This window comes from Chiloscyllium plagiosum, unplaced genomic scaffold (assembly GCF_037043375.1).
Source record: "Chiloscyllium plagiosum isolate Xiang-an unplaced genomic scaffold, Cpla_swu_hap1 HiC_scaffold_21, whole genome shotgun sequence".
In the NCBI taxonomy this organism is placed as follows: Eukaryota; Metazoa; Chordata; class Chondrichthyes; order Orectolobiformes; family Hemiscylliidae; genus Chiloscyllium; species Chiloscyllium plagiosum.
The window spans coordinates 18,257,527-18,273,659 of NW_028270159.1; the positions used below are offsets into that span (position 1 = coordinate 18,257,527).

The 16,133-nt window shown below is 39.6% G+C and overlaps 1 protein-coding gene across 1 annotated transcript in view; it reads right to left on the reverse strand.

The window, feature by feature from the left end:
• ak8 (adenylate kinase 8) overlaps positions 1–16,133 on the reverse strand; it is a 179,600-nt gene that overhangs the window by 15,139 nt on the left and 148,328 nt on the right. Inside the window, exon 12 of the mRNA XM_043720309.2 lies at positions 8,531–8,611. Within this exon, the coding sequence (XP_043576244.1) occupies positions 8,531–8,611 (81 nt within the window). The remainder of the gene's footprint in view (positions 1–8,530; positions 8,612–16,133) is intronic.

Below are 16,133 nucleotides of genomic sequence, written 5' to 3' on the forward strand. Positions count from 1 at the left end.
ATCACTCTACTAAAGGCCATTTTTGCTTCTTTCAATCTAGAGACCCAGAAAATAGCACCGTCTTATTCGTCTACAAAATACTGTTCCAGGCCAACTTAATATTTACAGCTTATATTTTTAAGTTTAATCAAAAGACATATCTCAATAAAATGTATAATCAAGAAAGTACCTACTCTACTCAGTACTGCAGACTTACAATAAGGCCACACTTAAAACTATTCACTTGTCTGTTTCTGTGCTGTGACCTCTTCCAAACAGGTTCTTCCAAGATCAGTTGGGCATTTCAGTGTTTGTTAATTTTCCCAGATGTACTCCGATGTCCAGTGATACATGAATTCAAACAGCAAAGACAGTAATTGCACAAGTTCACTGCTCTGTCAGTTAGCAATGTGGGTTTCTTTCTCTCTCTCTCTTCCCCTGCACTGACCTCACCACGTGCTGCCTTTGTCTGGAGTAACGTGTGCAGTTTAATTTCCATATCTAAGGAAAGTTATTTTGGTTGTAGAGGGAGGGAAATGGAGGTTCATCAGACTAATCCCAGGGATAGCAGGATTGTCTTATGAGATGAGATTGAAGAAACTGGCACATGTTCTTCAGGATTTTGAGGAATGAGAGATGATCTCATTGAAAATTACAAAACTCTTACAAGTTCATGACGAATTTGAAGTAAGTAGGATGTTTACCCTGGTTGGTGAGTCTAGAAACAGGGGACATACTCTCAGAACAAGGAATAGGTCATTTAAGACTGAGATAAGGAAGAATTCCTTCACCCAGAAAATGGTGAATCTTTGGAATTCTCTACCTTGGAGAGTTGTGGAAGCTCAATCATTCAGCATATTCAAGATAAAAACCAAATTCTGGATACTAATGACATTAAGGTACATTTGGACAGATACATGGATGGGGAAAGGTGTACAGGGAGATGGGCCAAATGCAGGCAAGTAGGGACAGTTCAGTTAAGGAAATCTGGTCAGCATGGATGAGTTGGACTGAAGGGTCTGTTTTCATACTATAAGCTCTATATTCCCCAAGTGGGAATGCATAGTATATTAAGAATAGTAGATTTTATGCATTCATTCTGTTAGTATGGAGCTTTTCTCAGAAGTACACGTCAGGGTTTCAAGTATATTGATTTGCTGAATAAGCACATGAGGGAGAAAGAAATAACAGAATACATTGATGGGGTTAGATAAAGAAGAAGTCTCATGTGGAGCTTAAATACCTACATGGACATAGTTGAGCCAATAGCCTGTTTCTGTCCTATAATTGCTCATAACCTTGTAACGTGTTCAAAAATCAGATTGAGCCTCAAGTCCAGATTTACAGTAAAACTGATGTCAAAGATGGAATTCCGTCATATTGACACTCCATTGGTCAGCTGCAATTCACTTGTTGACAATTAATAACCTATAAAGCTTTTCCCCTCATTCCCCAGTCTTTTTCCATCTAAGAATCTGCATTAAAAGTTTTCAGCAGCAAATGTATTTCAAGGTGACGGCGACTAAAAGGTGGCAGCAGGTGTACTTCTTCAGTATTTGACTTCAATCTAGAAAATGGTATGGCTTGACTGGCAGTTCAATTTACAAATTACGCACAAGAATCAGTCTGCATTTCACCCTCTGATTTGAGTCTCTGAATAAAGCTGCCATTCAACTTGAAGGAAATTAGACACTAAATAAAATTAAAGGTTCATAAAGGGAGCTGCCTGTCATCCTTTGTCATGGTTGCCATGAGCAGGTTTTGTGCATCAAATTCATATGAATAGCAAACAAATACAGCAAGAATTTAAGCTGCAGTTTTGTCCACTTTCTGCCAGCCCTTCTGCAGAAATCTGAAGAAATGGTGAGATGAGTTGTTTTGGCAGCATTTCCGCTGAAGTTATGGTGGAATTGGTACAACTCCACAGAAGTTCTACTTCATAATTAGCACTGAGCCAGTCAGCATTAGAGATAAAAGAAGCTACAAAATAGTTTCAGCCCTCAACTTACTGAACTCCATCCAACTGAAATAAAAACAAAATCCTATGGATGGAGTAAAATTAAATTTGAAAAAACACTTCGTTCTGATGATGCATTGAACTCAAAGTGAATGTTCTGAAGAAGGGACACTAGACCTGAAACATTAACTCTACATTCTCTCCATAGATGCTGCCAGACATGCTGAATTTCTCCAGCAATTTCTGGTTTTGTTTTGGATTTTCAGCATCCACAATTAGTTGATTTATTTGTTGAAGTTAGGTCTGTTGCCTTCTCCAAGGATGTGGATCTGCTGACTTTCTCCAGCATTTTCTGAATTCCATCCAACTATCTGCAATATTTGTGATGTCTACCCGAATATGTTCCAACCCCCTAGCCTTACGATAGGCAAGAGTCCAAATGGAGAGAACAAATGAAGTAACCATTTCTTGAAATATCATTGATGCCTCAAATTGACAATATATAGTTTAAAAATCAAGTGACCAATGAATATTTCCTGTATTCATTATTTTTATAAAATATTTATTGCTTGTTGAAGTTTATAACTTAACAGTAGTAACTGTTCTGCAGCATAGTTACAAGGGCCAATTTGCCTGTTTATGCAATGTTCTGGAGCAGTGGCTGGGGTAGAAGAGGTGCATCTGAAATTCCTGGAGGTATAATTAGCAAGAGAGGTCTGATTTTTAGGATACACAGAAGTGCACAATTGATGGAGAGAACCATCAATTTTAGATGCAACTTGAACCTTAAAGAAATAAAAAGCAACAGACTTAGTCAAATTACTGCAGAATCCTTGTTTACAGACTTTGAGGTTTCTGGATAGCAGCCATGTCAGTAGTTTGGCTCCTCCTCATATTCTTTAAAAACAAAATACACGTAGTATCATAATTAATAGTTTATGCATTCTTTTCACTGAAGACCTCCTTAGCATGTATGCCATTTCTTGCTCCAAAATAAGTCTTACCAAAAGAAGGAATGAAATCTGAAAAGTGACATCCATCAATAGTGCAAATGTTACAATGCAGAAACTCAGTTCCATTCCAACTGCACAATGACAAACTATTTTTGTCTTTGTATTGAATAACCAATTAACTTATACAAGCAATTACTTTTACTGGCACAATGGTTATATTGCTGAATTACTGCAGTTTTCCACTTAGTTTTGATAGGGTCCTTTTCTCCTGTCTAACTTCAATCCTCCAAATAATTTTCCCCAATCTCCCACTAAATTGTTTCTACAATTTTAAGAATAATGTTATTTCAATAGGGTCTGTTGTTACCTCTTTTTATTCTTTCCCTTTTTAATCTTTTATTTTCTGCAAGTCTTCAACAACCTCCATTACAGCTGTCACACATTTTCAGTCTGATATGTAGGATTCTCCATTAGCAAAGATGACTCCTGGGACAGCAACATTGAACACAATATTCCTATCCCTAGAAGATGTGAGAAAGAGGCAAGAAGGGCAAAATATTGGGTGTTGGCACTGGAGAGCTTCTCGCCCACTTCCCAGCACCTTTGCAATTAAATATTGGGACAGAAGGTCCTTTTGGAAGCTTCTTAACTCTCCAGCAATTAAGACTCTTAAGAGGTTAACTAATGGCCACTTAAGTGGGCTCAACCAACCATTGGCCCAATTACCTACTTTCCTAGCAAATGAAAAAGAGGCTGCCTCCTGTGTTGTAGGAGAGTGCCTCCATTTACCCAATTTGGGGCCAGTTAAGGAAGGAATTGAGCAGGTAGGGGCAAGGAGGTGGCTCCTGAAAGCCACTTCCATGCCTTTGCCTCCAATCCTTCTCTGATTGGCAGGCAGCCTTTGGCTACAGCATTGAGGTATGTGTTCGGTCAGAAGATCACCAGTCAGTTTTAACAAGTTGACCGGAGCTTTTTTATTGATGGGGGTGGAGAGTCAATCGCCACTACACATGCCCATCCTTACAGTTAGGATACAAAATGGAAAATATTAGCCATTAACTGGGAACAACAATAAAATGACCAAGGAAAAGAACATAGCAACAAGCCTATTTTTATGAATTTGGGCAGAAAGCAGGCAAAGAAAGAATACAGTAGTGCTGGTAAATGGGAAGAAACGATTTAGCTGCTCATTAAACAATGTTTGAGACTATGCACACAAATGAAATGGAGAAATGGGAGGAATTGAAGTGGACAAAAGGCAGAAACCAGGTATGCTGATTTGACACACATTAAGGGCAAACACAGAAGTTTAGATCCAACTCTGAATCTTTGATTCTGTTCATCAAATATTAACCTGAAACTGAGAACAGCCCAAGACAGACAATAGCAAATATTAGATATCTTATTTGTAATTTTTCTACTCTTATTCCTATTAGTTCTTGTTATCAATACCCTATGGCCTCCTGAAGCTCCAATACTACAGGCAGGAAGCACCTCCTCATTATGAGTTGGAGTTGTACTGTCTACATATTTTGCATAGGTAGAAAGAGACAGGCATTAGGTCCTCTGTATATGTAAATAATGAGCTAACACCTGTTTGTGACTCCCTATATCTAGTTGTCCTGAGCAGTCAGCCTCAACCCTTTGATCATTTGAGTCACCCTCTCTCCCAAACCTGAATACTGAAGCCCCTCTCTCAATGCTCCACTTCTGTTTTCTTCCATTATTGGTTCCTTCAAACAACTTGTACCACTGGTGTCTTCTTTGGCACAGTACTTAGGTGTCCACAGCTCACCAGTTAATTGATAATAAGCCCTGAGGCCAAAATATTACACAGCCCTCAGGCCTAACCACAAGATGCAGGAATTGCCTCCATTTTTTAGTGTATCCATAGTTCTAGTCTATGGTGTAATATTTCCTTCCTAGGTGTGTCAGAAGGAATATCTGCTGTTTTCTGTAGGTTGTTCACAATATATCATCTACATTGATAAGCATATCCACAAACTGACGTTGTACCATACTGTCCTCCACTTAGTTACTCCTCCTGTGATGAAGGGTACAATACACTTCTGTATTTTGTGGCAGCCCCATGTACTTTACCTAAAAATCCTTGTTTCCTGGTCTAAATGTGAGTAGATATCTGACTATAAGAAATATCATAATAGTATGAAAACTGGAGGAACAAAAAAGCAAACTTATAAGCTAAGACACAGGACACAACACCAAATTGAGTAACCAGTCTGAGAAAGGATCTGATGCATCGAATCAGATTGACTAAAGTCCATAATGTTGAGGTGGAAAGAACTGAAATCCTGGACTGGATTTATGGGGTGCCAAGATCCCCAGCACCACAGCTTAAAGATCAGTAGGGAGGCTGTTCACGGGAAGAACAGCAGCTCCAATTCCACTTGACTGAAGGCAGGATTTCTGTCTCCATGAGCTGCTGGGGAATTTGGTAGGCAGGAGTTCTGTCAATCCAGCTATTGCTGTGACTACAGTCAGTACCCAAGGAAAATCATCACTGGAAGGAGACAATGTAAGTTGGGGGTGTGGGGATTTCAATGGGGTCAGGTTGGCAGATTCCAGAAAGTGGGGTGAGGGGTTTGGTTTGAAAGGTTGGGGGAAAGGTAAAGGGGGTGGTGAGGAGGCACTGAAGATCCATAAGAGAAGGAACTACTTCCTTGCCCAATACCAATTCATGCAGCAAAATCTACTGGGCTTCCTACTTGAGATGGGTCTCCCCTTGGCTGAGTACTGGTAGGGTTGGGATAAAGCTTTTAATTGACCATTATTGGTCACTCAAGAGCCTCAAAATGCTGAAAGATGGGCAGACCATTGACACCTCATCCAGCTGTCATAAAATTTATTTTAGATTTGGGGCTGGTGGTTAGGTCACAGAAGGCCACATATTTGATTTTTTGAGCTCCCTGTCTTCAAACCCACTGGTGACGGAGTATGAAATGCAGTCTCAATTTTCACAGGAGGCTAGAAAGTCCTCAAGACACTTCCTGAGAAGGGACTGGAAGTAGGTGATTAGACAGTTCATTTTTCAGAATCTGGCTGAATTTCTGTCTGCAAGATGAGAACAAGCTTAATTATCTCAAACAAATGGTCAGGATCAGTCAGTGCAAGTTGAAGGGACATATCTTACCCACTACACTGTGAAGATAATACCTGGTAAATAATGAGGGAATCAGATTCTGCAAAGACCCTCTGATAGTTTACCGGAAGAAAAGGAGAACTGGATGTGTCACTTCCTCCTCCCAAGATGATCTTTGAAAGCCTGGTGGGTAGGATTGCATCCCCTGATAACAGTGTTATGGAGGACACAGTACTCCACCGTAAGTTTGGAGACACACTTCAATGAGTATTAGAGAATTCTTCCAGACTGGTCCAGCAGCAGAATCATTGTTTCAGGACACCAGTGGTTTTGAGTGTAATATTCCAGATGGCTGCATGACTCTCACTGTATACGTACTGTTCTCACATGCCTGACTGGCAGAGAGGAATCATAAGTAAGGTATGGAGCAGCTGTCTCTTGTCACCCAGCAGCCAGCCTCTGGACCTTCACACTGGGCCAAAGATGATTAGGGTAGGATGAATGCTGCTGCCAGGAAAGTGGGTATTCATCAATAGGATCTTTTCAGCATGGTTGTATATACTCATGGAGTGGTAGCCCTTATGGTTCTGGTACATCTTCCCAATAACATGTGGGTCTTGCAGAGCCATCTGTGCGCAGTGATTATTGTCCTATGTCATTGGAAATTGTACAAGCATGGCAAAGCCATCTGCCAATTCCTGCTTCACTGTGGAAATAGATACAATGATTAAGGCCTTTCTCCTTAAGTATGGGACCTTTGTCACCTCCCTGATGCAGTGATTGACAACAGGGAACTTGATGTTGCCTGCTCCTGCAGATGGATCCACTGTTGTAGAGATTTAGAGTGATAATGAGTTTAATGTTGGTGCCAATCTTATTCTGGAGATCAGTTTCTGCCTCCTTTATGAAATGGAGGCATCTCACAATCCTGGTGGAGGTGGACATGGGACAAGTGTCCTCAAAGGCCTCATCCTTATGTACACAGCTTCCCCTCTTTGCTGCCCATGCTTCATTTCCATGTAAGGCTGTCGCCCAAAGAACTATTGCCCCCATTCCTAAAGGAGGTTTTCTGTCAGGTCTTTAAATCTCCTTTTACCTCCTTTGCAAATCCAAAAAGATTTCAAAACCCATCCAATAATACTCATATAGGACTTCCACTAACTTCACATTTGAAAAGTACAAAGCACCTCATCTAAAGTTTGCATAAAGGGTCCCTTGTGCAGTCAAATACATGCCGAGTTAAAAATGTACAAATGCAGCTATTGCCGCAAGTCAACATTAGAGGCTGTAAAATGTCATAATCTGCCCACTCTGTATGCTTCAAGTGTGCTTATGGCTACACTAGCACCTTACACTTAAGCAATGTGAGGGCCAAGCCTGGGGTGCCTAGGAATGTCACAGCTATCATTTATGTAACTTAGGGCTTTAGCAACACTACAGCACTACAGAAGCAAAACATGCAGCTCAAATGTTATAAGATTCCAGTTCAATAGGACGATAAGTACGCCAATGCTGCCTGGAGGAGTCCTCTGTAGGCTAAAGAAGCTTCTCCTCAGAGCCTGCTGAGAGGCCACTTAGTTTCACTGGTGGTAACCCCAAGTGGCAGCCAACCCTCTCAATGCAGGAGTTGGAAAATGAACATTAATTGAATTCCTAAGTGGATCAATTGAGATCCCAGCAGGAGCCAATCTTGTCCATGACTGGTAAGATAGAATGGTGGGAGGATGTGGCCCTTCCATAACAGACTTCCCATTTTGCAATATGCTCCCATGGGCATTAGAGAACAAAATCACAGATGGTATTGCAATGATAGCAATGATGAGATAGAGAGAAATATTACTGAAAAGCTGAAAAGAAACAGATAATGAAAATGACATTTGTTTGTGTAGGGTCTGAGACTGTAGGAGGTTAGTTTTGACTTGACTTGCTATGCAGGGAAAAAGGAGGAGCCTGAAGCTGTTGTTGCATAGTTTATTGAGACAAAACAAGCTCCTTCAACTCCTCACCCTGAACATCTTCATGCAGATCACGTATCATAATTCATGGACCACAGTTGGAACCTTATGTTATTTTGAACATCCATTAGAGAAAAGAATTGGAGCTACCAAAATGGAATGCATTAATTTTACAGGATAATACTAGAAATGCAAGGATAAAGCTATGGCAACATTATTGTAAAATTAAGGTTGTATCATGGGAGAAGGGAAGTTTCAGAGCTGAGCTAATACATGTTTCAACATTACAAAATTGTAAATGTAAAGAATAAAGGATTATTCTCAATGGTTTGTAGATTGGGAACAAGGGAATATAAATTTGGTGCCTAGGGAGGCTGAGACTTCAAACCAAACAGCTATTATAACTTTATATAAACAGCAAATGTAATCAGTAAATTTTAAGCTAGCTAAGGAGAAAATCAATGAAGTTCATAATTCATCTTTTGCCATTTTGGTTATGTAATAAAATGTACAACATGGGCCTTTAGGATAAATCTGTGGTGTAAAATGGCTTACACAATTGATCATTTGAAAGAGAAACACTGACCTTTCACCTGTAATTGGATCAGTCATCCTCATTGTGAGACGCTCAATGACAGCATCATCAGGAACGTCCAGGAAAAACACCCTTTGAAAAAGCAGAAAATAAGCAGTCTGGTTTGTGTAGAAGATTGATATATCTGAACCAGAATGAAAGCAGTCAAACTGTGCACTGATAAGACTTAGTCAATAACCCATTGCACTGAACAGGTATCCCAGACTAAACTCTGATTACAAATATGTATGCATCAGTCCTTTGTATGTCTTATTTAAACCAACTGAAAAGTAGCATTACAACTGCAAGATAAATTAATTTAACTTTTTGTCTTGATTTTCCATTTGGCAATGCTATAGTTGTGGATAGCAGCAAAGGAAATGTGAATATCAGTAACGTAGTAAAAGCTTTTACAGATATTGGAAAACTTTGAATATTTCAGGAGAAATGGTCTAAAAAAGAATCAAGCTTAAATGTTAATGGGAGGTACAATGCATTTGATGACAATATGAAAGAAGGCTCATCACCTGATGACGGCTGTGATGTATCACAGGAAAGGGAAAGCCACCTATGTCTACTGCAAAACTGTCTTAAATACAAATATCTTACCATGCCTCCTTGGTGACCTCCTCAAAATATACTAATGAATAAATATATTCATGTCAGACTGTACTAATGTTTACCTATTTCCAAAGATGTTTAAGACATAATGTCCCAAAAACACCTTGATTAAAAACTTATTTACAAGGAAGATACAAAACATAAAGGATGTATACAATTTTTAATCATGTTCATAATGTACGTAAAAGTACTGTAACTGGCACTATAATAATTTGTGTACCCTGCAGCCATTTTGAAAACACACGAATAAATCATATTTGGTGTTGTTTGGTTCCTTCTTTTATGCAGGTGGTGCATCGAAAAATGCTCAGATACCAGCTGTACTGGCCCTGTCTCAGAGATCGACTTCCTCCAGCACAGCCCCCGCTGGCCATTTCTTGTTTAAGTCATAATTGATTGTGACAAATCTACCTCAGTTGTGAATAAAATCTCTCCAGGGGCAGAAGAGACACTGTATTTGGCTGCCATTAACTGCTAAATTAGCAAGTACTTCAAGCAAATTACAACATCAGATAAAAAACTCATGAATCCAATTAAAAATAAAAGAAAGGAAAAAAAGGCAACCTGTTGAGATAATCTAGCAATAACCCCAATGTATATTTTGGTGAATCACTGCACAAAATTGATTACAGTTTTAACCATTCATTATAAATTAATTTAGAAAAAAACATCAAGAGCACCCCAATATGTTCAAACTTCCCTGGACGCTGGCAATCTCACATTCAACTGTGTAAATGTTCTAAAAGGTTCTGAATATTTTATGAATATTTGTCATAAAACAGAAATAATAACTACTGAGCAAAGCTATTAGTATTAATATTTATGCTGCCTGTGCTGAAATATTCATGTAACAGAGAAAGGGTTGTAAGATGAGAATTAATTTACATTGTGCTCTGTTTACCAACCAGCCTGATGTTTAGGCAGTTGACAAGTGCTGATATGAATCTGTCACTCAATTTCAGTGTCAGAGAGAAAGGCGGCTGTCAGCTTGAAGATTGGGTTTCTGACAACTGAAATCCTGAAAGATTTCCCCCTTCCTTTATTTTATATTTTATTTGTCCACATTTTCTTTCTGCCTCAGGCAATGTATGCCACCCGTTCATCCGATCACCCTTCCATCTGCTTAAATTAACGAATTAATGAGAGATACACTCTACACCGGCCCAAAATGTTTATTGGTGATTAAATTATAATGGGAGCTGTATAATTCATGAACCAATTAGTGGAAGTGTTAGCTGATTTGATGGGATGAGGAGGTACAAACTACATTAACTAATAGAGAGCTTGGGGCTGCTGCTGCCTACCACTTGGATTACTTGCCTAATTGCTTTACTTTATCTGCCTGTCACAGATAGCCATGCATATTTCATCATTCTCAAAGACTTCAATTGTTTACTTTCTTGTTGATCCTGTAACATGTAGAAGCTAAGCCAAGCTTTTGTGTAGTTAAAACCATCCGGAATTGAATCAGTTTTTGGCTGTTTGCGTAGAAGGCTGAAAGAGTAACCCACTTATCTCTTTAGATCTACTTTGGAGCTCATTTTTCTTTAATTTCCTCTCCCATCATGCCTACTCCTCTTTCTGCTGGTAATGCATGGTAGTGTCCTCCAATCTTATTTTCTTTTGTATACTTGTCAAGTGAAGAGTGACCATAAATAGAAAATAGAACCTGTCCTCTTTGCATCCAGTGACAATATCAATCTTTTCCAGGTCTGGCATATGGCATTAGATGTAATAAAGAGCACTCTGCCTTAGAAAAGCAAATCTACCCCTCAGTAGCTCATTTCCATAGTCCAAACTACCTAACCTTTTGGCCTCTTTGAATAAGATTGCCCAATTAAAACTCATGTTTGGACAGTTTTATGTCATCGATTTGCACGCAACGGAAACTGATTGCTTGCTAAAATTCATTTCTGTAAGAACCCTGAACACTTACCAGAAAGGGAGGGACTAACCAATAATTCCTTCCTCCACTGACGTGAGGCACACTTGCTGTGGGGCAGAATTTATTTAATTCTTTTTTTCTTGGTGTTGAGACATTCTGCTTCTACATTTCCCTTAGGATTCTGGCTGAGAGCTGACAGGTTCTGCTATACATATGTGGATGAAGGATTCAAGCACTGACCACATAAATTATTATTAATCTCTGACAATAGCCAGGTAAAATGAATATCATAGCTACTGCATCACTTCTGAATTTACCTAACCAGTTCAGTTCTAGAAGGTGTCACCAAAATTGGCTTTCAGATTGTCAAGTATGCAACATATGATCTTTCATTATAATCCTTAAAAGCTCACTGTCGTTTCTGATAATGTTGTAGAACATATTTTGATTATTTGACAAGTATTCTTGAACAGTGTCCATTGCAAAAGTCACCTCTACAGTTGAGGTTAAATCTATTGTTAATAGTGTCAAGTTCGAGTTGTGATCTGTTTGTTTCAGTACAGTATTTTTTAACTGATAGAGAGGTCTTAGGGTGAAATTTTCCCCTGCCTGGTGTAGTGTGAGCAATACCAAAAAAAGTGATAAAATTCATTGAGAATGACAATGAAAAATATCATACTCTTGACATCCTAAAAATATTTTCGATTTTCTCCCTAAGCCATAAGTAGCAACTTCAGAATCTTGCCATTGAGTACATTTATGGCTTCATTAAAGTCCCAACTTATCTTATTTTTATGTGACTTCTAATTCTACTCTCCTCCACCAAGAAGCTAGATGGCATAAACTCCTGATATGTAAGTCAGAGCTGCAGCTCACCAAATGCTTGTCTCAGTCATTGTGCAAATGTTTCTTCACCACACTATTCCTGTATGCTTCACAATCACCAACCTCCTTGACCCTTCATCCACTTAAGCTGGGGTTGGCAATCACCAGCCTCACCACATCACATCATCATGGTTGCTCTCAAACCCAGTCTCACAACCTCAGCCCTTCAACACCTTACTTTAGAATCCAGGGACACCCACAATTTGCACTCTTCTGCTAAGTCACTTTATACACAAGGGTAGACACACATGCATCTACAGACAATGCACCCTGTGGGTACTTGCTTGATCCCTTAGCACTCACTCACCTTGCATTAACTTGGAGCTTATCAGTCTCTTTCTTAATGTATACTCACTTATTTCAGCACTTCAATACTCAGTTACAGGCTGCCAGCCACCTAAATAGTTTCAATTTTTACTTCATCAGCAGGTTATTCATTGTCCAAGGATGCACATTAAACATTATGGCCTTAGGCAATCATGATCATTACATGGTAAGCAACTGTAATTAGAAAAAGGTACTTCAAAGCAGAACTTAAAGTTCCCATTTCACAAACACATTCATAGCTAGCACTGAAAGACAAAGTTTCACTGCTGCCAGACTCATACAGTGAACTGTAAGAATGTAAGGATGTGTATGTGATGTGGAAGGGAGCTTTCACTTCTGGAGGGCATGGGAAATGGGCAGTAAGATTGTGGTTTTTAGGCAAAATTCTATTCCCAATTAAAAATTTTGTTGTGCAACCTACACTTGGATACAGTCACATACCTCAGAGCTGCTTACGGAAGCATGACAATGACCTGATTGAGAAGCCTCCCTGCCACAGAGTGAGGGTGTGCCACAAGGCTTCATTGTGATAGATATGACGGTTCACAAATTCATTCAATTAAATTGTGTTATCTTTCTGACAGTTCCCACAGGTTATCTACTCAAGAATCTCACATGGAATTTGCCAAGGATGGAGTCCTTATGACTTTGGTGCTACTATAAAGACAACATGGAAGAAGACAGTGATTACTATGCATCAGAAGGCCCAGCAAGAACAGCAACATCCAGCAGCTGCAACATAGCCTCCACAGACTGTGTGAAGTTTCTGGGAGGCCTGTATGTGGCTGCACCTCCCTGTGAGAACGTTCTGGCACCACCCTTTCTCCCTGACAGGAAGATGCACCCAGAGTGCGGTCTAAGTCCCTTGACCCTTCTCACCTTGTCACTGATACCGAGCACTGATGAGTGATGGAATGCAGGTTTGTACTTTATCAGGTAGACACTGTAGGCAGGATTTGGCTCTCCACTGCAATTGTCAATCTATCCATGGGGACAACCAAATGTATGTGGAGACAGCATGTTACTGATAATGTTGGTTAGTTTCTTCATTTATCGATCCAGTTTACTAAGTGCCTCTGACAACCTTGCCTGATGTTCCTGTGCCTGTCTGTGCACTTCGGCAAAATCATTTAATGGCTGAGATCACAGGATTGCCTTCTGCAAGGAACTGAGTAGGTGTCTAGTCTGCGGCAGTTCTCTGAGTGCCAGCGATCGAAGACATTTCTTCCTCAATCAGCTGGAGAGACGTGTTACTGATGTACCGCCAGACTGTTCCCAAGTCTAACTCAGAAAGAGAATCACCAAGGTGAATGTTTCTGAGCTGGTGGAGGATGTAGATGAACACCATTCTAGCACATCCTCGGATGTGGGGGTGGATCTTGTTGAGCTGCATTTACAGTGGAATAGTTAGAGTGAGGGGGCCTGTGAATGTGAGGTACCAGAGAGAAAATGGTAGCAATTGTCCTTGCATAGTGCAGAAGACCATTGACCTTCTTCCTGCACCAGTAGGCATCGCATTTCACTTGAGACATAGCACAAATCTGGGCTACAATCTACCTTAAGGCTGGCTTGGTTTGGTGGGGTGGCCCCCTGTCACAGTCAGCTGGAAAAAGCGCTACACTCCTTTACACCACCCCGTTCACCAAGACCTCCATGTCCCTGCCCAACAAGAGGGGATTGAGCTTTCCTTTCCTCTAGACCATGTACTGAATGGGACACCACGCTATGAAAGATTGTGTCCGGCTTGCAACACCTGAACTTTTGTGCAGCTGAACTTTAAAGGTAGCACCTGAGTTATGCGTATCATTAGGTCCCAGCAGTGACTCTGCTTCCACCCCTCTGCTGCATGATTCCAGGAGAAAGGTGGAGATGAGTCCAAATACATAATTATTAAGGTGAACAGTGGAAGATTTTGTGAGGAACATCTCTAAGTCATGATGGATGAGGCTCCATGAATTTCATTTAATGAAACTCTTTAACTGAAAATTTGCCCTTAATTTTCCTCAGACCATTGAATCACAGTCAATAATAAATTTGGAATTGATCACTGATTGTTGTTAAAACTCATCTAGTTCACTATTGCCATTTAGGGAAGGACATCTGCCATTCCTTACCTGCTCTAGTCTACATGTGCCTCCAGATTAAGCATAATATGGTTTACTCTTAACTAACATCTGTAATAGCCTAGCAATTCAATGGCAATTAGGGATGGACAATAAAAATCAGCCTTGCCAATGAAGCCTACATTCCATGAAAGAATAAAGAAAACACACATCTCTAACAAGTCCAATTTTATTGTAGTCAGTTTTATAAAAACAAACACTTCTAGGGACTTCCTTGGATAACACCAACTCAGTGTATCAATCTCAGTACTTTAGTGATGAAATGGAGACTTGGTGTTGAGACCCTTTAAGTATGAAGTAATTAAACATCTCGAGATGGACAACAAATGCTGGGCTAGCTAGACCTGATGAATGAATAACAGGAAAAGAAAACCTACTGTTTATTTTCAGCATTTGACTTGAAACTTCTCAGTTGTTCGGATATTGTTTCAATCCCACCAGATTTCCCTTCTTCACTATCAGCTTTTGCTTTTTATCTGTTAAATCTATGTCATGTGACCATGTAAAACACCACAGGATTGTAAACTATAAAAAGACTTCCATCAAAAAAGTATTATTAAATATCAAAACAACAATGGTGTAGTTATAAGGTTTATCTGAATTTGCTTTCCTTGGTTCAAGTAGAATTGTCTAGAACAAATCATGTTGATATTATCAGCTTAATTAACAATTATTTTGGTTTTCAACTAATGTTAGCAAAGCTGACATATGGTGGAATGTTTATAGATTATGCACTGATTTAGCACAGAAGTGATTCAAAAATACAGACTAGGAATAGAAACAAATGGAATCTGTACGAGGAATTAACCACCGCTTTTACTGGTGGTAACTGTGGAAATCATTATGGTAAATAATAAGTATTTTGAAGGGTGCTTTCAATATTATTTTGGTCATTTTAATGTTGTTTACATATTATTATGAGTAAAGGCAATAGATTCTAGGCATATCACAAGGGAGTACACAACAGTAATCCAATTAGTAGTCGCAGTTGAAATGCTGCTCCATTGATTTCCCAACACTGTCTCTAGTCAAGGAAACAATACATTGTCCAGCATACAACTTACAGGATTTATTTAGTTACAGTCACGACAAGCATATTACTGCTTTTCAAATTATGCTCGGCATATATTCTCTCAGTGATTAATTCAAGACCATGGCATATTGTCTTTATTACTTTAGAATATTTTTATATCTACAAAGAAGACAGAGAATAACATTACACTTTACATCAAACAAAATGCTTAAATCCACGGGAAAAGAACCATACAATCATGTATGCTGAAGAGGCCCTTTAGCCCATCTAGTCTGCAATGACACGTGAGAAACACCTGATCTTCCACCGAATCCCATTTACCAGCACTTGGCCCATAGCTTAATGTTATGACATGCCAAGTGCTGATCCAGGTACTTCTTAAAGGATGCAAGGCAACTCACCCTTCGAAGCAGCGCATTCCAGACAGTCACCGCTCTCTAGATAAAAAAAAAACTTTTCTTCACATCCCACTAAACCTCCTGTCCTTCATCTTGAACCCATATCACGAGCAATGTGGGTGTCTTTTCATTCCTAAGCTCTACCCATAAAGCTTCATTTGATGCCCCCTCCAAGATGTCACTCTCCTTACTCCTAACTGACTTCTTAACTAATACTGCTATGCCTTCTCCTCACTTACCCCATCCTTAACTAATACTGCAATGCCTTCTCCTCTATGTCATCTGAAGATTCTATATCTTGGAATGTTGAGTTGCCAATCTTGCCCCTTCCTCAACTACGTCT